The sequence below is a fragment of the Euleptes europaea genome, chromosome 1, assembly GCF_029931775.1.
Source record: "Euleptes europaea isolate rEulEur1 chromosome 1, rEulEur1.hap1, whole genome shotgun sequence".
Lineage (NCBI taxonomy): Eukaryota > Metazoa > Chordata > Lepidosauria > Squamata > Sphaerodactylidae > Euleptes > Euleptes europaea.
In genome coordinates this window covers 78,495,987-78,517,619 of record NC_079312.1, presented here as the reverse complement: position 1 = coordinate 78,517,619, position 21,633 = coordinate 78,495,987, and the positions used below count along the sequence as shown (strand labels likewise).

Below are 21,633 nucleotides of genomic sequence, written 5' to 3'. Positions count from 1 at the left end.
CTCGCAGTCGTTTTTCACCAATCGCACAGAATGTTGCTCCAGCATACATGAGAGATGTGGAATAATCCCTGGAATATTGCTTGGGGGGGGGGGGGAGTGTAGAACCCAAACTGTTTTGGCCCCACAGATCCTGCAGTTCACAGTGTGCGCAGAGGGAAACATGTCTGCTTGGAGGGCTAGTATGTTCACGCTGACCACCGTAGCTACCTTGCAATGCGAGCAGACAAACTCACAGAGACTTCGTTCGCAGTATATCTTACATTCCAAAATGCTTTACAAAGAGACTGAAAAATACAAACTATATACAGGCACCATCACCACGAGCCACAGAGGTGCAGTTGCTGCTGGAACGGCCAGGGGCAGCAGTTGTTTTACAACACAGAGCAACACCTTACAACAGTCTGGTACAGGAAGGGAGCAACACTGGTGTTTCCCTGCCCCGCCAGCATGGGCAGTCCCAAGGGGTGAGGCTCAGCCAGAACATTAACACACTTCCACTCTTGGAAGACAGGCCGGGGGTCCCTAATGCTGGGTGTGAGCCCTCAGAAACAATCCTATCCCTACACAAAGGGAGCAGTCTGTGAGGCAGGGCATGACACCACACCAGATGGAAGAGAGGAAGGATGTGGCTGTATGGCTAGGGACATGACTGGCTAAACTTCTTGGCTGGCCAGGAAGGGGTGGGGGCGGGACTTATGGAAGGTATCACATGGCTGATGTTTGCCCAGCAGCGCCTGGTGATGATGGACATCCTGCGTTCCGCTTCGAGGGGGAAGCTTGAGTCTCTGACTGCTCCTGGGGCTGACACTGGGAGACAGCGATGGGGGCCTCCGGTGTGCATGTCTTCTCTAGATCAGGGTTGGATGAGGATGGGATCTCATAAGAGACGCCATCTTGTTCAGGCAACTGAAGGAAGTCGGGTAGTACTAGATCCTCTTTGGACAGGATCCCACGCTGGTCATTGACTCTGCAGCTCTGTGCCCGGTTCAGCAGCTCCACTAACCCTGAGGGCAAGAAATAATTCATGGTGGGTTTGGCTTGGCACGGTCACTCTCCAGAGCAACATAAATACTCTGGTCTTTACTACTGCCCTACCCTTGTGACACATTCACACAATAAATTTATATTAGTTTTATAATAATGTGAATACCGTATTGTGGCTCCCCCCACCCCCAGAGAATCCTGAGAATTGTAGCTTGATGAGGATGTTGACAGTTCTGTATTAAATCCCTCACTCCTTGTACAGAACTCCAGTTCTTGAGAGAGAAAGGTACAAGAGGGATAACACAAGGGAGGAGAGGCACATGGCAGAGCTACATGGTAGACTTAAATGGCTTGCAAGTTTATTGCATAGTGATGCCTTCTCATCCTTTGCACTATCGCCCTTTTTTGTTTCCTTTGTTCTACAAAGTTCTTCTGTTTTCCCCCAGTTCTATCCACCAGCCCATTTCTTCCACTCTTTTAAGTCCATCTTGAACCTCAGAGAGTATTGTTGAGTAGTGGCTAAAGCATGAGCTGAGAAGCTCCCCAGGTCAAACCTCATCTGAGCCATGAAGAGAACAATCCTAAGCAGATCTACTTAGAAACCTATTCAGGTCTATGCGATGGAAAATGCCCTTAGGGCTGCACTGGAACTTGCTTGCTATAGCAAGCCATCATTTTCTCAGCCTCAGCTACTCTTCCCCATTTATAAGGATGGTAACAGGGACATGCCTCAAAGGGGTGTAGAAAGGATTGCTGAGATAAAGTATGTGAAACACAGAACCCTTGACTTCCTTTTTAAAAGGAAGCTACAATTTTCACAATTCTGAATTCTGTATACTTTTCCAAGCTGGATAATGTGAATGAGGAAGAGACCCATAGCTGCTGGAGATGCCCTTTTTTCAGCAGAACTGTAGCCTTCTTTTTCTGACTTCCAAGGCCACCTGACATGCCCTGCCCAGCCCTAAGTACCACTCTCTTTCCTGTTAATTCCAACTGTAAACACTATGGATAGGGACTGGGCCACTTTTATGTTTGGTTATCACCAAATAAAGTTAGATAGCAGTAGTAATAAACATACTTTGCATATGCTGCTGACAAGACGTTTTCTTTCTTTTACAAATAATATTAAGCATTTGGTATTGTTACTGTAGCTTAACTTCAAGAATTAATTTCTGAAGGTCTGACATCTATTCACGTTAGTTCAAATTCCTGCATTCAGTGGCTAAAATTAGTTTGACTGAACTCAACGGGAATTTATACTGACACACAAAGAATCTTTGGTATATATTATGCACCTAGAGTCTGCTAAAACTGATGTTTCATCTTGGCAGCAAGTCAAACTGTGCCCCAATCTCATTTTCACCTTTGCAGGATAGCCCCACAAGTCCTGAATGAACGGCAATAGAGTTTGTATCCACTCGTTATGAGGAGGGGCAAGGATAGGACTACTGTGTGTAGGCAGCCATACTGTTATTTGTGCATTAAAAAACAAACTGAGCAAGCAGAAAAACTGGTGTGCACTCCAGTGCTAGAAAGGCAAAGCACACAAGCTCAACTGTTTCCCTTTGAAACTGAGAAACTCAGAAATTCTTAGCTTTTCTGTATCATGCCCAGCTATACTAAACATCATAATATCATGTCTGTCTACATTTATGTGTGTGTGTGTGTGTGTGTAAAGTGCTGCCAAGTCACAGCCGACTTATAGCAACCTCGGTGGGGCTTTCAAGGCAAGTGATTAAGCAGAGGTGCTTTGCCACTGCCTTCTTCTGCAGAATCCTCCTTGGGGGTCTCCCTTCCATGCACTGACCCAGCTTAGCTTCCAAGATCTGACCTGATCGGGCTATACTATACCATTCCACATCCTGCATACATTTATAGGGATTAATTAAAGAACATGTACACAGGTGGTTCTCCACAGGCTAGTTCTCTCCATTCCACAAACCCATTTCCCCATCCTCCCCACTGATTTCTTCCTGGCCAATAAATCAGCATTCATTGACCTCTTTTGTTAGCGAAAGAAATGTCAAGTAATGTCACTGATTACCTACCTTCCAGGTCATATGTGCGTCGGTTCTGGTTACTCCTGGTGGGCCTGGTAAAGGAACAGTGCATCTCTGAGAGTGACTCTGCCTCAGATTCTAACTCTACAGAGCTATTATCCTGGAACCATAGTGGGAGAGGGTGAGATTAGTGATACAGCCAGTAGATGAACAACCCTGTGATATGATCTGTGAAGCCTTCTCCATGACCATAAGCAATTAATATAGCCCATAAACGAGGTGGTAAAAGTGTCCCCAGACTTTGCTACATCATATAGCAGATATAGAGATTTCAAGGCAAATTCTCTGCACATGCAAAATTAGAATAATCAGGGAGAAGACCAGGCCAAAACTCTACTCTCTGAGTCTAATTTTCAGTGCATAGGCAGGGTTGTTTTTTGTTTTTTTCGTTCAATTGTAAAGAAGCATCCACTCATATGATCCCCCAGTGCAGTATGAATTAAAACCATTCCTGCAACAGTTATACCACATCTGCGATCAAGCTCACCTCACTCTGCCCTCGAGATGGGCTTGTTATAGCATGACTATCACCAGCAGGTTTCACCTCTGCAACAAAACACATGGATATAAAATTCTGATGGGTTAGGGGAGCAATGAATGGGAGCTCTGGCAACAGTAGGAACAGGGCTGGAAGGCTAAGAACTGAGGTAACCAAGAAAAAACTGGTGGAGGTTTCCAAGAAGCTCAGAGCTTTCTAGAGGAGCCAACATGATAGAAGCTGACATTTCAAAGATGGAGGCTGGGAAAGCAATGGAGCTGCCAGCCTCCAGGTGGGGCTTGTAGTTCTCTTGGAATTCCAAGTGACACCCCAGGCCACAGAGATCAGTTTCCCTTAAGGAAATGGCAACTTGTGAGGGCAAACACTAAGTGACATTACATCTTCACTGAGTTTCCTCCCCTCCCCAAACCCAGCTCAAATCTCAGGAATTTTTGAAGCCGACAACCCTAGAGAGTAGAGAGATCATAGACTGACTCATTTTGAAGTAAGCAGCCAAGATAGGACTGGGATAAGACACAAGGATCCATGCTATTTCCAAAATAGGGCTAGAGAGCAGAAGAACCTTTTGCATTTTCCAGTACACCTGAGATGAACTAAAAGAGGCACAGGGTATTCCTTAACTAGAATGGTACCTCAGAAAAGACCCTTTCTGTGGTGTTGACCCACCGTCACCCAGGGAAGAGTCTCTGAATGAGGAAAATAACTTGTTCACCAATGCTAGTACCAAGAGAAGAGCCACAATAAGCAAGGTAGTCATGTACATTGGCCCTGACATTCTTCGGGATCCAAACAGTAATCATTTGGCACCTTGGGGCCTAACGCACTCAGTATCTACTACGTTTTAAAAAACGTGTTATCCAGGTTAGATCGCACCTCAGACCTCCCATTTCAGCTTGGAAATGCTTTGGAAGTGCCAGACATCTGTTTTTTCCCAAAACGCCTATACCACAATGTATTTCGTTATGTCGTTTCAAAACTGGCAATCCAAGGGGTGCGTTCAGTTACATACACTATTCAGTTCTCCTCCCCTCTTTTTGCAACACCCAATGAAAAGCCTTTCTCCTCTCATCCCACCTTCCCCCTCCCCTCCCGTTTGCATCCACCAATCATTATTGTTACTTATTCCCCCCCCCCCGCCATAAGTGTTTGTGATCTTACAAAGGAATACGGGAACGTTGGAACATTAGATCAACCATTTTTATTTGTGCAGGGTCCCAATCAAACATTTCCCTCATATGGGATGTCCTTGAAGTGGATTTTGTAAATGGTTCATGGGCTTGAGGGGGAAGGAATGCAGAGGAGGGTGAGGGCTGGAAAAGTAGCAAAATTGCTGCAAGCAGAAGATGGGGGAGGGGGAAGCAGCAGGAGGCGGAAGGGAGAGAGACTGAGGGATAGAGCGCCCGCCCGCGCACACACACACAAGTCAGGGCTCTCTTGCCGGCACAAAGTTTCTCCCTGACTGTTCCTCTCTTTCTCCCGCTGCTGGGGTTGAGCGTGCCTCCCTGCTCCCAAAATTTTTTTTAATGTGTTCGTCCCAACGAAAAAATGCAAGATCGTTGGACCAACGCCTGAAAAGACGGCAGCTCTGTGATTAGCACTGTGCAAGGAACGGCTCATTTTGGGGGTTTTTTGGGGGGGGAATGCCTGCATAGGTTGTGATTAGGGTTTCCCTGCCGTGCAAATGAGGCAATTCTTAATGGCGTACACCGCTCCTTCGGATCAATGATATTGCGCATGCGTGGGGGGGAAAGGGGGGAGGGGAGGCGGGGAAGCATCAGCTACATAGACATGGCGCAGTGCTCCCCCACGCTCCTCCTCTCAACTTTTCGGACTATTACTTTGGAGGTGTGATGTGACGATAAACCTTCTTGGGAGCAGTCTTAACAGGCACAGTGCGATCAGAAATGAATACGCATCCAAAGCACACACACCGAGCACGATGATAATATGCTGTAAATTGTTGGTGCGTTAGGCCCCCTTGTCTCAATCTGAGTGATGCTGAACAGTCCACTAGCTATGCATGGGGAAATAAACAGGGCCAAGGGAACAGCATCTTAAATATGTACCTTTGACCTTCACATACCTGCATCTGACTCCAGTACAAGCTTCTGAGAAGCCACTGTGCTGACCTTCTCCTCCAAGTCTAGAGCATGGAGCTCACCAGGCTGCAAGAAAAAAATAGAGTTAGAAGTAAAGAAAGGCAAGAGGATACAAGGGTTTCATGCCAGTGCAGACCCTTTTGCATCCATGTTGCAAAGGCAGGCAGCTTCTCAACGAGAGGCTGAATAGAACGATCTACATATTGCAGGTCACCAACAATAATGTATGGGCTCTGGGATCTTGGTGATTTTTTTCTGGCCTGGGGATCTACTGAACCTGAAAATGGCCTGTGTTTAACAGTACATTATCATAGACTCCAGTCTGGGCAACAGTCTTTCCTGGCCTGCCTCTTAACTCCCACTTCTGATGAACTATGAGGAAAAACATCTATATATCTAATTCTGAAGTGTACCCCCTGCCTGCAGATACCTAAATATGCAGATAGGGAGCACAATGACCCCCAACAGATGTTTCTGCAGACTTAGGGGGCTCCCTTGGTCTGCAGAAAAATCTGAAATTAAAATTTTTTGGGGGGGAATGCACCTACTGTTAAGGGCTGCCTCCGATCTCCATCGGACCAGCCAGGCATGCAGCTGTGGCAGTGACACCTGCAAGCCATTGGCAGGTCTGTCTGGCGGCAGCCAGGCTTGAAGGTGAGCAGGGGAGGAGGGGAGATATGATTTCCCCTCCCCCGCAGGTTTTGCAGGCCTCCCCTTCCGGGTCAGGGGGGGAGAGAGGAGCGCTCGCCATGCCCACCTGGAGAGGCTCCAGGCAAGCCGGTGAGTGAGCACGGCTGGGGGGGAGGAGGACTGTAGCTGCGATGGGGGGAGGAGATGGGATTTTCCCCCATGAGTTTCTCAGCCCCCCCTCTTGTTGCCTCTAATACTGAGAAGAGATGGTGACGAGAGCAACTGTAATCAGCAGTTCTGTCTTGACAGATCCTAATACTCAGACAAGCCTTCAGTTACCCAGACTTAATTTCACTCATCCCACTTCTTTCAAGACCACTCTCACCCGCCGCAGTAGCACCCGTGTAACATCCAGGCCGTACTTCCCCATGATGGGATTCAATGCCTCTTTCAGTTGCTTAGTAGATTTTGCCATAATGCGCACGGTTTTGTTTATGGGCGTGATTTCCAGCCTGCAAGGAGAGGACACAGCAGATACCACTTTTATTTCTCACACATTATACATCCTCATTAGTCTATCCCAGGCTGCTTCCACACGGACGATTTGCTCTGCCCTGGTTCCCACACTGCAACTCGGGTTCTTGAAGCATCCACATAATGTCATCCGGCTTCTGTCACTCTTCAGTCACCGTCTGTGGTTTCCCCTCATTTGCTCTGAAACCTAATTGCCACTCATAAGTAGGATCACAGAAATTGAGAACAAAGGAAAGCAGCAACAGATGGGGCCAAAATGCTATACTGGACCATTATGGGAACCAAGCTAGAGACAGAGAGAAGAGATTTCACCGAGACTTGCTGAACTAAAATCCTAATATTTATCTGCATGGAGCAAATAAGAAGAGATTTTTATTTTTATTTTGGTTTGAGATCTGAGGAATCTGTTCTGAGACTGTGAACACAGATCTGATTCATACTGGCTTTTGGCATGTCCATACATTTCTTTAACATATGTATTTATTTGTAGCACTGAAAAACAGTATCTCCAGGCCAGTGCAGGCAGTGATCTCACACAGGTATCCATTCAGGCATTGACAGCTTGCAACTCTAATTACTCAAGTATTGTCCAGCCACCAAAACAACGCCCCAGAAGAGCAACAGAGATAGAGAAGGCTTGTTTTTATTTATTTTTTGCAAGTGTGGATGGGCTACATTTACGGTTGCCAGCTTCCAGATACTAAACAAAAATACAGCACAGATACCAACAGCGAACTGTGGAGAAACAAAGGTATCAAGTTCACAATAGTAATGCAAAAAGTGCTCTATTATTTACAAGTGCAAGCGTCAAAAATATCATGAACATATACAAACATAACACAATGACAATGTGTAGCTGAAAGCTACCCGAAGAAGACAAATGTTTGCAAAAGTAAGTACAATGACTTGTTTGACAACTTTCTTCTTTTAACAGAAAGCAATAATGGAGCCTAGAATCGGGGGAGGCACACCTCTGCTGGAGCATTTGCCGGATGATTTAAACGCTTTCGCCGTCCGAAGACAGCTTTGTCAGCCGGTGGCCTCAAACTGTTGCTCCTATGATAATATAATAAAGCAGTGTTGCTAAATAGAAGCTATATAGTTTCTTTCTTCTTCAATAAAAATATATATGCAATTTAAATATATGGCTACCAACAGCACAATAAATTACCCAACCATTAAAATGTATTAAACATACCTTCAAATCCTTCATGATGTTCATGATATTTTTGACGCTTGCACTTGTAAATAATATTTGCACTTGTAAATATTATTTGCACTTGTAAATAATAGAGCACTTTTTGCATTACTATTGTGAGCTTGATACCTTTGTTTCTCCACAGCTTCCAGATACTAGCTGGAGATCTCCCGCTATTACAACTGATCTCCAGCCTATAGAGATCAGTTCACCTGGAGAAAATTGCCCCTTTGGCAATTGGACTCTACGGCAGTCCCTCCCCAAACCCCGCCCTCCTTGGGCTCCACCCCAAAAATCTCCCACTGGTGGCGAAGAGGGACCTGGCAACCCTAGCTACATTCCCAGGGCAGGGAACTCTGGCCCCATGTTGAGAAGGGTGAAGCAAAGTTTGTGCCTACTGGTTGCAAGATATACAAGCCCATACAGAGTAGGAGAGGCCTACAGCAGAGATGATACTCACTCAAAGGTGACTCTGGTCTCCAGCTTCACCTCCTGGTCCATCAGAACTAAGCTATCCTGGTTCAGTGCCAGCGGCTTCTGGGGGGAGAGGAAGCCCCAGCAAGGCAGACATATTAATATAATGGGGGGGGGGACTCTTATGTACTATTGTATGTGCACATATACATTTTGGTTTGTGATATATAAAATTATTGTAAATTTGTAGAATAAGATACCAGATATAAATGAATAGAAAGCAAAGGTAGCTTTAGCAACATGGTACAAAAGCATCTTATTACGAGAGACAGCATTCCTGGTGATGTCAGATTTTTCCTATATTACCGTATACTGTATTTGTTATAGTCCTCTAATTGGGGGTGACATCACCTCCCAACATAAGTTTCATAGCATTGTTGTGTGTCTATTTTGGAATAATATTTTGATTTATTGATTTGTGCCTTTGGGCAGCAGTAACAACTGCCTGTAACCAGAGAGAGTTACTGCAGTTTAGTGGAAAAATAAACACGGATCTTGAGGCACCATAAAGATTTTATTCCAGCATTTACTTAAATGGATTACAGCCAATTCTTCAGATATCACGAATGGATCTTCACTTTACACACATTTTACGTGGCGATATTTTTTAAAAATCCTATGTGGTCAAGGGGCCATGAAATGGATGAAGTGCAGAGTGAAATATAATCATCAAAATAATTATATAAAATTCAGATTTTATCGAGAAAAATGCAGAGACCAATCACCAGTTATGCTAAGCTAGTTAATACCCGTGATGGGTGGGGAATCCCAGGGTTTGCTGAGATATAATTTTACACCTGTAGAGGGATAAAATTCAAAGTTCCTGTCCAGCCACCCAGGAAGTATTATATGAAAGGAGAGACCTGTAAACTAGGAAATCCATAGTTTAAGGCAGAAACCCCCAGTGCATTATAGGAAAGTTGAAAGATTGTTGTAAATCCACCTTCCTGCTTAACCAACAACTAGCATTGCCAAGCTCCAGGTTAGGCCTAGAGCTCCTGGAATTACAACTGATCACCAGGCTACAGATATCAGTCCCACTGGATAAAACAGCATCTTTCAAGGGTGGGTTCTATGACATTGTGCCCCACTGAGGTCTAGGGTTGCCAGGTCCCTCTCCGCCCCTGGCTTTTGGGGCGGAGCCTGAGGAGGGCGGTATTTGGGGAGGGGAGGGACTTCAATGCCATAGAGTCCAATTGCCAAAGCGGCCATTTTCTCCAGGTGAACTGATCTCTATCGGCTGGAGATCAGTTGTAATAGCAGGACATCTCCAGCTAGTACCTGGAGATTGGCAACCCTACCGAGGTCCCTCCCCAGGATCCAACCCCAAACCTCCAGGAATTTCCCAGCCCAGAGTTGGTAACCCTACAATCAACTGATATCCTCATACATACACACAGTGGGAGAGGGATTGAAAAAAGCATTTTAAGCAGCACATGTTAATTTTCTTCCATGCTTGGGGTCTAACAATACTGATATTCCTTACAGGATTATTGTAGGGGTTTCTGTAATAATAATGTATGTGAAGGATGCTGAGCATTCATAAAGTAGTATGTAAATTCTAAGTTTTATTATAAATTAACCACACTGCCTTTCTGTTGTGAATGTTTCAAAATGTTTTATTTCTATCCTTATATTAAACACTCACAGTCTTTGAACAAACTTTAAACTTTAAGTTAATAACTGTTTTACAGAGCTCTCTCAGTCTTGGCTTCCTCTCATGCTGCTTCAGCCCCAAATGAGGAGACACAGAAAGCGGGAGCTGACGCTTGCCTAATTCCTGGCTCCTCCCAGGAACTAAAACATTATCAGTTTTTCCATATTGCTACACTGGCTATAACTGCATTGACCTAAAGGATGTACACTTCACACTTCTGATGAAGTGAGCTCTGACTCATGAAAGCTTACTCTGAAATAAAGTTTGTTTAGACTCAAAGATGCCACTGAATTCCTGTTTTGTTTTATCTCTACCAGTTTGCAGAGAGACCAGACTAGAGGGTTTGCATTTCAGAGAAAGTGAAACTACTCAGTATCCTGGCCAAGCCCTCCACCAAGGAAAGATTCCATCTGAACCCAATTTGATTTGATAATTTAGAGTTGCCAACTCCAGCTTGGGAAATTCCTGGAAATTTGGAGCCAGAGACTGGGGAAAGGGGGAGCTCAACGGAGATGTAATTCAATAGAGTTTGCCCCCTGAAGCTGCCATTTCCTCCAGGAGAGCTGATCTCTGTAATTCTGGAAAAAACAGCAAATCTCTGTACATCAGAATAGATGTCCTCCACCTAAGAGAACAGATGTCTTTCTAACCAGATTGTTACCCCCCGCCCTGCCTGGGCAAAGATTGAAAGGGTTACTGCAGTAGCATAGATTGTGGCTGTAGTGAAATTTTACCTTGGGATATCAGCAGATTCCATGCCAGCCAGACAAAAGAAATGAAAGATGTCTCAGTCTGAATTCTACATAGCACGTGAGAACACACAATGCTACTGAAAAAAAAACCCATCCCTACAGAAAAACAATGCAGCCAATTATTGCCCAGTCTCTAACCTGCCCTTCCTAGGCAAAGTGATTGATAGCAGTAGCAGACCAACTCCAGGTCTTCTGTTCTAGACCTTTTTCAATCTGGTTTCAGATTAGGCTATGGGACAGAGATGGCTCTGGTGGCTTTAGAATGTAAGAAAGGCCCTGCTGGATCAGACCAAGCCCCATCATGTCCAGCAGTCGGTCCACACAGTGCCCAACCAGGTGCCTCTATAAAGCCCTCAATCAAGACGACTCCAGCAGCATTATCCTGCCTGTGTTTAGTTGACAACCTCCATCTAAATGCAGACAAAGGTCAGGCCTCCTTGTTGCTCCTACTGGATTTATCTGCTGCTTTTGACACAGTGGACCATGCCATCTTGTTGAGGTGCCTGGAGGCAGAAGTAGGCATCAGGGGTTGTGCACTGGACTGGTTCAAATCATTCCTCATGGACCGGAACCAAACAATGCCATTGAAGACCAGTTATCATCAGTGTGGGACCTATCTGGGGTTCCACAGAGCATGATCCTATTCCCAAATTCAAGCTTTATGGAAAGCCCTTAGACCAAATCATTCATAGTTTTGGGGTTGGCTGCCATCAATATGCAGATGATACATAGCTATATATATCCTTATCCAAATCTGGTGATGTGAAAAAGATCCTAAATTACTGCCTGGCTGCTGTGGTTAAATGGTTAAGAGTGAACAAATTGAATCTAAATCCTGAAAAGATCCAAAGTAATGCTGGCTGGGAAGGTGGAGGTCTTGAAGGACATTGTACTCCCCACTTTTGATGAGGTTCATCTCACTCTTGCTGACTCAAAGGCTTATCACACCAAGTCTGGGAAACGTGTGGAAAACACCCAAAGAGCGTTCGTGCTGGATGCGAGTTGCTATTTTCCCGCCGCACTTCTGGATCCAACATTATTGCTGGAGAAGCAACTTAATGCAGTTGCAAAAGAGACTTTCTTCCAAAAAATGGCCCCTTATTTTGATACGGCTGATCTGACCACCTGAATCCAAGCCACAGTGACTTTGAGACTAATGCCATGCACTGTACATTGGTCCCCCCTCAAAATCATTTCAGAAACTCCAGCTCAGCTATTATCAAGATCTAGATGGAACATGCATATTACTCCTATTCTGTAGTCACTCCACTGGCTACCCATCAGCTACCACACTCAATTTAAGGTATTGGCTATCACATATAAAGCCCCTCATGACCTTGGACCCTCATATCTCCGAGACGTCTCTCTCCCTATACTCCACCATGACACCTTTGCTCATCTGAACAGGGACTTCTTCAGGTACTAACCTGCAAATGCGCAAAATCAACAACTGCCTGTACACGGGCCTTCTCCATTGTGGCCCCTACCTTGTGGAATGGTCTGCCTGAGGAGGTAGAAAGGCTCCCACTCTCCTGGCTTTCTGCAAGCTATGCAAAACTGAATTATTCAAGCAATAGGGTAGCTCTGTACAAAGTTACTTGGACAAATTATTAGGGATTAGCGTGTATAGTTTGCTGTAAATTGCATCCTACTATGTAACTTCCATCGTTTAATGTGTCATGTTAATACTTATGCTTTGCTTCAGTTCTGTTTTTTATATTTCTGGTTGGTTCTACAACCCAAATCCTATTTCATTATTTATTGAATGTCCTATCCTGTTGATTGTGTTGACTCACTCTGTAATCCGCTCTGAGTCCCAGTGAGAAAGACAGACTATAAATAAATAAATAAATAAACAAACCCTCCTTTTTAAATTCTTCCCTTTTCTGTGTAGGTTGGGCCTACCTTCTCATTCCCTACAAGATAGATCTTGATATCAGGCAAGTGGAAGCCACGCCGTTGGCAAATTCCCTCCAGCATCTCCTGGATGGAGAGGCCAGGACGCACAGGAACTAGAGAAGCAGTCCCATCAGGAAGATAAATACAACAGTATTTGACAGGTTGGTTTTGATTGTCAGCTTCTGGACCAGTCAGGCTCTTCCTGTGGCTCTAAAGAGAATAGAAGTATACACTTTTACCATCATTTGTAAATACCCTGAGCTGTTCAGACTTTGAGGTTAAAATCTCAGAGTCCCCACTGTAGGATTTCCAAGAGCTGTGGACCTCTAATGCATAATATGTTTTGTTGTGTCTGCTAGGGTTGCCAGCTCTGGGCTGGGAAATTCCTGGAGATTTAGGAGCCTGAGGAGAGCAGAATTTGGGGAGGGCAGGACCTCAGTAGGGTATAATGCTACAGAGTCTACCCTCTAAAGCAGCCATTTTCTCCAGGGGAACTGAGCTCTGTATTCTGGAGATCAGCTGTAATGCTGGGGGATCTCCAGGCCCCACCTGGAGCCTGGCAAATCCTAGTGTCTGCTGCAGCTTTGAAAATGACAGGTTAGCATAGCTCTCTCCTGCAAATGTAAGAAGAGCTCTGCTGGATCAGACCAAAGGTCCATGTAGTCCAGCATCCTGACTCCAACAGTGGCCAGACAGATAATAGCCAGACAGATAACAGTCTTCCCCCCACTTAATTTGTCCCCACTGCCTGTGCTCAGAGTTATACTGTCTCCAAACATAGAGTTTCCACTTAGTTATCATGGCTAATAACTGTTGATAGACCTATCTTCCAACAATTTGTGCACTATCTGAACAAATGGCCATCACCACATTTTTGTTGCACTGAATTCCACAAATTGTGAATGGGATGAAGAAGTACTTTCTTTTGTCCGTCCTGAATCCACTTCCTATCCATTTAATTGTAGTATTTTCTAGATAGGGGGCTTGTTGGAGGAGAACATCCAAATACAGTACCTGACTCCCCCTTCACCTTCAGGCTGAAGTAGTATAGTCCAGAATTTTATCACTTCAAACTACCAACTCATGATGTGAAATGTGTAGATCAGTTCCAAGGCCTGTATGTTACATAATCAGTCAGCATTAACGTTCCTTGTTTGTATCGCCTTGAGCTCCCACTCTCTGTGGGCAGCCCTATTAATAGATTCCTCTCTGGGTCTGCAATCGATGATGTCAATGCAGTGCTCAGTTCTCTTACACACATGCCACAAATTAACACATGTCATTATCTGGAATTTATTCTCAAATCTAAAGAAGGATCCAATTAGCTATTCCAAAAGCAAGCGCTTTGTGCACACCAACTGCACATGCTTTTTCTACAGAAAGAAGCACATGCTTTTTCTACAGAAAGAAACACAGCCACAAAAGAGCAGGCTTCTTTGCTCCCAAGAAGCAAGTTTTACTAGAAAAGGCCTTGAGGCACTCTTAAATAACCCCTATTATGCAGATCTGGCAACCCTATAATATTCAAACACTCACACACACATGTACCCTAACTCTCCAGGGGTCTCTTGGTATGAATACCCTTCCTAATCTAATTTCATTCTCAATTCTTGCTTTATTGGAGGCTGTATTCAGGAGGACAGGCTGTGTCTCCACCAGCTGGGACTGTGTATGGCTGTAAGCAAAGTCTTTTCAGCAGTTTGCAGCTAAAACGCCTGAGTAGCAGTCACGGAATTCCACATTGTGGAGAACTCCTCCACATTACACACTCATAGCTCATTATAGATTGAGGGGGCTGGGTTGGGCCTATGGTGACAGTCACGACATAATGTTAGGCGAAAGCCATGCACCTACACTGTAATGAAGGGAGTCTGACCAAATGGGTAGGATATGCACCAGCACATTTTTAGCCCAAGGTCTCAAGACAAAAGTATGGCCTGTATATGCATGATTAAATATTGTATATATAGAGTAAGCAAATGAACTTAGATTGAAAGTCAGAACTGGTATGTACTGACTTATCGATAAACATAGATACACATAACATAACTATATATTTGGATTAAGAGACTGGAGAGGATAACCAATGAGAGCTAAGTGGGCAGGAGAGTCAAATACGGTATTTTATGTAACCAGGAATAGTTTAGGAGTAATGTTAAAATTTAAGATCTCTGCATACTTTTTTATATTATGAAATTAGGTCTTAATGTGGGGTGAAACAAAAGTAAAAGCTAACTCGGGGTACGGAGGCAACAAATGACATGTTAAAATCCCTATCTGTTTTCCCTTTCTTTTTTCTGTACCCCTTTTATTATGATTTTTTTTTTTAAAAAAAGTATGGCCTATATACACAAGTAGCAGAATGGGGTAGAATACACTTCAGAATGTAGGTGGTGGAATGCCATTTTTGAACACTCCTCCCAGTAAAAACTCCCTGAGTATAAAAAGCGAGCACAGTGCATAGGAAGGTTTTAGTCCATCTTATTCCTTGTTGTGCTACTTTCACTTTTGCAGATGGCTTTTTAAAAGTGGATGTAGGGAGCATTTTAAACTGTGTTTCTCCATTTGTACTAGTTCTCTTACCTTATCTGTTGCAGGTGTAGCGGGGGTGGGGGCTGCATCCTAGAAGCACTCACCTCTGTCTGGGAGCTGCTGGTTGCATAAGATGACAGGAAACCCAGGTCCAGGCTAGCAGAGGAATTCAAAGAGCCTTGGGATTCGCGCCACAGGGATGGCCCCTCACTCCCATTTCTCTCATCTGTTAGGACAGACATTCAGCAGGCTAGATCAAGTACTTAAGAGGATACATGATCCTTGGCCACAGAGCAGTTTTAATCCACATATGCCCTCCAATAAACTAAAAAAATGTTTCTCTCTCCCACCCCACTTTTAGCCTCTGACTCACCTCCCCAGGGACGTTCCCTACGGTCTGCTTTCCGGAAGGATCTCCTAGGACTCCTACTGCCCAAGTTGCCAGCCACCTCCACACCCAGAGGCAGTGATTTCCCAGCCTTTAGCATTGTTTTCTAAGAGGAAAGTCAAAGAGAGCATCAGCTAAGGACGTGCTGGACACAATTAGGAGAAAGAGTGAAATGGATATCCCTTAAATTCCCTAAACACCACATGACTTCCACTTTGAAGCTCTCTACCTTTCCATGATCAGATGGGGGGCTGCCGCTCCGAGAGTGGGGTCTCAGCTCCGGCAAAGGCTGTCCCTGGCTTTCAGCCCTTGCACATGCCTGGTACAGAGGAGACTTGACAAATCGTGCATAGCTATCAAACTTCATCAAGTTGAAAATCTGAAGCAAGAAACGCTGAGTTAGTGCTATCGTGGGTCCTCTAGCATGCAGCCCTCCCTTGTTATCAGCTTTTTAGGCAACCTTATCAAAAAGTGAGCAGCAGCGATAGCTACAGTATCAGAGCAACATACTCCAAATTAGAGTGGAGGAGCAGACTGTGTCCCTGGCTCCTACTACGTCTTTTCCTCCCAGACACATACTCCATGGCCTAGGGGAGGTAGATACTTCTCACCTGGAGCTGTTGGACATGAAACATGTCAGGGGTAGGTGCAGCCAACATCTCTTCACCAATCCAGGCCTGTCTGTCAATGTTTACTGGGCTTACTGAATGACTTGACAGGAATTCATCATAGATCCTCCTAGCCTCCTGGGCCAGCTATGGAGAAAGGATGTGGGATGAGAGTCAGATATTGCAACTTTTACCAGCCTGGTCTCACCTTAGAGAAGTAGAAGAAACACCCAACACTGCTGCTATCTGTGCTACCTCTATTGTTGGTTTGCCAACCTCCAGGTGTGGCCTGGAACTCTCCAGGACTCCAGAACATAGAGATCAGTTCTCCTGGAGGAAATGGAAGTTAAGGAGGGCAGACTCTCCAGCATCACATGTTTTTATCAGTGGGATTTCCTGACACCAGGCGGGGAACTTCAGTAGCTTTCATAGCTTCTTAAGTTTTTTATTATTAGCAAAAGCAACAACAACAAAAAGGAAAGAAAATTTGTAACCTCTACTTGATTTTATCCAAGGTTATGTTCAAAGCATAAATAAAATTTAACTCCTTGTTTGTTTAAAAAATCTGGGGGAGGGAAAAGAAACGAGCTTTTTGTGGAAAAGAATTTGGCTTCCCCTGGTACAGAACATTCGGAGTCCTGTTCCATACAGCCTGGAGGACAGCAATAATTCTAACTCTTCTTGTGTCTGCGTCTCCTTTCCTCACAAGAAGTACAATGTGTGTTCTGATCATTTCACAAATGAACTTAGCTACAAGAAGTACTGAATGTTCCTTGACAATCTCAGCTTTCATTTTATAAACCAGTTTCTAACCCTCATTATATTCAGTGCAGGTTAGAAGCAAACTGACCTAAACTTCACCAGTTTGTATAATTTATGCTGAGTAAAGAATTGAGAGATCATTCGGTATAGAATTTGGATTGTTCTTGCTTCCTTTACCCCAGGCTATCTTCTTACCTGTTGGGTGCTACTAGCAGGAATCTGTTGAAACCGTTCACATGCTTGCCAGAAATACACATTCTCAGCACTAAATTCCTTCTTCAGGAATTCCTGGAAAGAAAGAGATCAGAATGATAATTGTCCACCTCTGATCCAGAAACCTTCTGTGATGGCCAAGAGAGAATAAAAGATTCCATGCAGTATTAGGCCAGATTTGGTTAATATCTTCCCTAACAGTGCACAATACCCTGGCAATGTAGCCAATGTTGACGATATAAAATTCAGCAGAAATCTGTACTTGGAGAGCCCAGAGAGAGCCCAGAACTGGTTGCCATGTAGCCAGGGTAAGAAGGGCTTGAAAGTGGAGAGGAGTTGGCATGATTCCAATCAGACAGCAGTAATATGGGACTAAACAGGCTCTGTGTACATGGTATAGTAGGAAGAGGATATCATGAAAGAAATAGAATAAAAGACCAAGAGCATGGCCAGGTAGAGCAACACAGACAGAAGCAAGGCGTGGAACTTACTGTGAAGTAGGCAGCACCAAGTCGGTCCTGCAGCAGTGTCTCAAAGGACTCAGCCCAGCGGGCTACTGATTGCCCCAAGGAATGGGTGGCGCTCTGGTTACTTGGTAGGCTGGCCACACTGTTGTTACTGCCCCGAGTCCCAGAACTGTTTAACTCTGTGGTACAGAGAGATATTTCAGATGCTTCACAGGAATAGTGGCTGCTTACAAGATAGCACACCCCATGCTCCTCACACCAACAAAAGCTACAACTGCTGGGAACGACCCAGTAGGGTCAGCCCAGTATGGCAATGCCCAAGGCTTATGTTGAAAAGTCTTAGGCTTGGAAATGGCTGACGCTACCTGAGTTCCCAGTTGATTCCAGCATCCTGGGACATTATGGCCAAAATAATTTTACACTTTTTACACTGAGTAGCAAGAATTTTATGTGGTTAAGCGTGTCAAATTATTCATGAACATTGATCAGGTATTTATTTTCTATTCCTTAATGAGTCTACCAAACTTCTCACAAGTCCACACATCCAGATAAAGAGCAAAGACACCTCGGGCCTTTGTTCCCAAGTTTCCAACATCACTCCCCGACACAGAGGCCCAACTTACCCCCATCCGACACAGCCAGGCCCTGTAAGAGAAGGAGGAACGTGGTCAAAAGGTTCTTTGAGGTGGAGAAGAACCCAAGCAGAAGCAGTCCTGAGAAGAACAGATGCTACATTTTTATCCCACCATTCCGCCTCAGATTGGTGTGTATAATTTCCCCTCCCCCATCTGACCTTCCTAGCATGTTGTGAAGTAGATTAGACGGAGAGGGTGTGACTAGGATTGCCAACCTCCAGGTTCTAGCTGGAGATCTGCTACTACAACTGATCTCCAGCTGATAGAGATCAGTTCACCTGAAGAAAATGGCCACTTTGGCAATTGGACCCTATGGCATTGAAGTCCCTCCCCTCCCCAGACCCTGCCCTCCTCCAGGTCCACCCCAAAAATCTCCAGGTATTTCCCAACCCGGAGCTGGCAATCCTAGGTGTGATTGTCTCAAGAGCTCAGTGAGCTTCATGGAAGTATGGGGATTTGAACCTCGGTCTCCCTGAGATTCTAACCACTATGCCACAGTGACTGGAGGGGGTTCCTGCTTCTATGTCAAAAACCTTCATAGAACATTTCCTCACGCACAGATACAGGACAACCATCTCCTTTCACAGCAGTCTCAGCCTCAGAACAGCCTTATTACCTATATGCTACTATGGAAATTTCGTATAATCAGAACCACCTGCAAGTAATACAAGACAGTGTGAGGGGGAAGCTCTGATGCCTTTGACAAGAACATGGTCACTGACTGGATCCTGATGTTTTTACAGAAAGTAGGTTGCACACTTTATTTTGCCAATGTTTCCAGGACCGCCTCTGGTGGTATTAGCCAGGGCCAGTGATATCCATAAGATTACTCTGTGTGTAATAGTATCAAAGAACCACAGCCAGGAACCCCATCACAAGGACCATTCAGGCGGTACATAGATACTTTACCAAATTGCTACAGTCTACCCAGGCAATGTGACAATGTTGGTGGTATCATTAGTTCATTCCTCCAAAATGATGTATTCTGGGTCCTAATCCTACAATTTCAATCCAGGTGTTTTAGATCACACAGCCTTGAAAGGAACTAATAGAAGCAGAGTGGTGGAATGTGCATGGCAGCTTTGTCCTCTGCAAACTGGCTCATGAGCAGCCATTTTTTCCAAAGACTCAAAGGTGGCTGTACCCTAGTGGGGATGAATCTGATCTAACGCTACATTAGGGTTGCCATCCTCCAGTTACTAGCTGGCAAAAAGAATGAAACTGTAATTGATGCACTACTTGAAAACTGTGACACTATGACATGTGCAATTAAGAAAAAATAACTTTTTTGATGTATATTGAGATAATTTTCATGTTTGTATTGTCCATACTATTTGTTTTGTTACACTTTGGGTGGTAATTCACATTTGTCACATTGTTTGTCATTTAGCATTATCTATTTAATATATTTTTTGTACTTGAAATATATATAGAGCCTTGTGCTGTGTTTTCTTCCTAACCTCCAGGTACTAGCTGGAGATCTCCTGCTATTACAACTGATCTCCAGCCGATACAGATCAGTTCACCTGGAGAAAATGGCCACTTTGGCAATTGGATTCTATGGCACTGAAGCCCCTCCCCAAACCCCGCCCTCCTCAGGCTCCACCCCAAAAACCTCCTGGCAGGGACCTGGCAACCCTATGCTACATGGTAGGGGAAACTTTCAACGTACACTGTCCCAGGGTGTCAGTCTATCTGAAATTTCTATTTTACATAAGAACATAAGAACATAATTTCTATTTTGATTAGAACAATAGGATAGGGTTACAGGGTTGCATGTGTCAAAAGAAAGGTATTCACACACTGGATCAGAGATATCTCTAAAAGATTCTACAAGTGGATACCACATATTTGGGTTGTCTTCCTTCCCATTCAGCGCGACAAAAAGGCCATGCCCACTTTCCAAACAACCAACTGGGCTTCTGAGCTTGGCTGTCAATATTTTCCCCCCATCGGTACCTGCAGAGCCCTGCTATTCCACAGCAGGAGTCTTTGAACAAATATCTACCGCTTCCCCCACATCTAACCTGCAGCTCCTTGCTTTTGTTTTGCTCACCATGTGAGGCTCCCACACACAGTTCTGTCAGCCCATCGAATCTGATTACAGCCCTTCCTTGTCTTTTGTGGCTTCCAGTCATGCTTAGTTGAGCAACATGATATCAGAGACTTCGCATGCCAGAGCTGTCTCTCTGTGCTCACAGGAGCGCACTTCAGTGCAAGCCGGAATCTTTAAAAAGCACCATAATTCTGCAGGTCAGAGGTGCTCACATCCTATGTGACTTAAAAAACAATTCCCGCCAAGGAAAGTAATTATCTCTAGGTCACTTCACAGACCTCTCGCTTTGTTTAACGGACCACTTACAACGAGCTGGTACTGCTGCAAGTTACAACAACTAGGATGGGACAAACAGGTTAAATACGCTCTGAAAAGAAAGTGAGCTATCTGTCATAATATCCCAAGCTCTCCATTGTAGAAATGTTACAGTTAGAGCTTTACCTATAACTCCCTACATCTCAGTAATCCTTCAAAGCAAAAGGCACCCTAAAATTTGCAGCTGGCCCAGAGGCCCTTCCAGGAGAAAGGCGGTGAATCTAGTTTGCTTGGAGAAGCAACTGCCCCACCTTCAAAAGCGAAGATCATAGAAAGCTCCTTCCTTGGATCATCCTATACTAGGGTTAGAGGAAGCAGAAAGAAGCTTGTTTTCTAACTACCTCAGAGACTCCGGTGGCCTCTCGTTCTTCCACCACCACCCCGCCTCCACCCCCAGCAGCATATCACTCACCATCCGGCCATTTTGGACACTCAGGTGTTTGGGTTTTCCCAGCATGCCTCGTACTGCTGTCACAGGTAGTCCCTTAAACCCAGGACCATCAGCCCAGGAGAAGCCCCTCCCTGAGGCTGCAGCTCAGCCCTCAGAGCATCCCCGGCAGAGAGAGAAAGAAGGAGTGCAGCCGCCTGCCAAGCTCACAGTGCTGCACTCACTACCTCTTTTCTCTACCACAGGAAGTGTCACTATGGAAACCAAAACCACAGCTCAAAATGGGGTTTGGAAGAGAGACTCCCTCCCTTTGAGAGCAAAGCCCCACACCTACAGCCCAGGGCTCTCAAAAAGGGCCAAGGCAGAGGCACAAGGTCCTCAGGAAAGAAGGTTTCTGGATAAGGAGCCTTGAGCATCACAAGCTGAAGCCAAATAAATTAACTGGCATCCAAAACAAGGGGCCCCCAGAGACAGGAACTGAAC

General features: G+C 44.8%; 1 protein-coding gene across 1 annotated transcript; it reads right to left on the bottom strand.

Annotated features, from left to right (window-relative positions):
* Positions 1–705: 705 nt before the first annotated feature.
* On the bottom strand, positions 706–21,379 carry RGS14 (regulator of G protein signaling 14). The gene is made up of 15 exons (XM_056847380.1): positions 21,175–21,379; positions 18,380–18,401; positions 17,781–17,935; positions 17,272–17,364; positions 16,318–16,461; positions 15,936–16,085; positions 15,692–15,812; positions 15,423–15,544; positions 12,793–12,996; positions 8,465–8,541; positions 6,658–6,784; positions 5,627–5,708; positions 3,532–3,590; positions 3,033–3,144; positions 706–1,004 (listed from the first exon to the last, which is right to left on the bottom strand). Exons 1-15 carry the CDS (start codon positions 21,217–21,219, stop codon positions 706–708), a joined length of 1,812 nt encoding a protein of 603 aa, XP_056703358.1. The 5' UTR covers positions 21,220–21,379.
* Between the last annotated feature and the right edge of the window lie 254 nt (positions 21,380–21,633).

Bases quoted from the DNA above. Each gene is read 5' to 3' on its own strand.
- RGS14 (XM_056847380.1), bottom strand. From the start codon at position 21,219: ATGCTGGGAAAACCCAAACACCTGAGTGTCCAAAATGGCCGGATG. The intron at 18,402-21,174 runs GTGAGTGATATG...CTTCTCTTACAG, and splicing joins GTGTCCAAAATGGCCGGATG to GGCCTGGCTGTGTCGGATGG. The intron at 15,813-15,935 runs GTAGAGAGCTTC...CTTTCCTCTTAG, and splicing joins CCCCATCTGATCATGGAAAG to AAAACAATGCTAAAGGCTGG.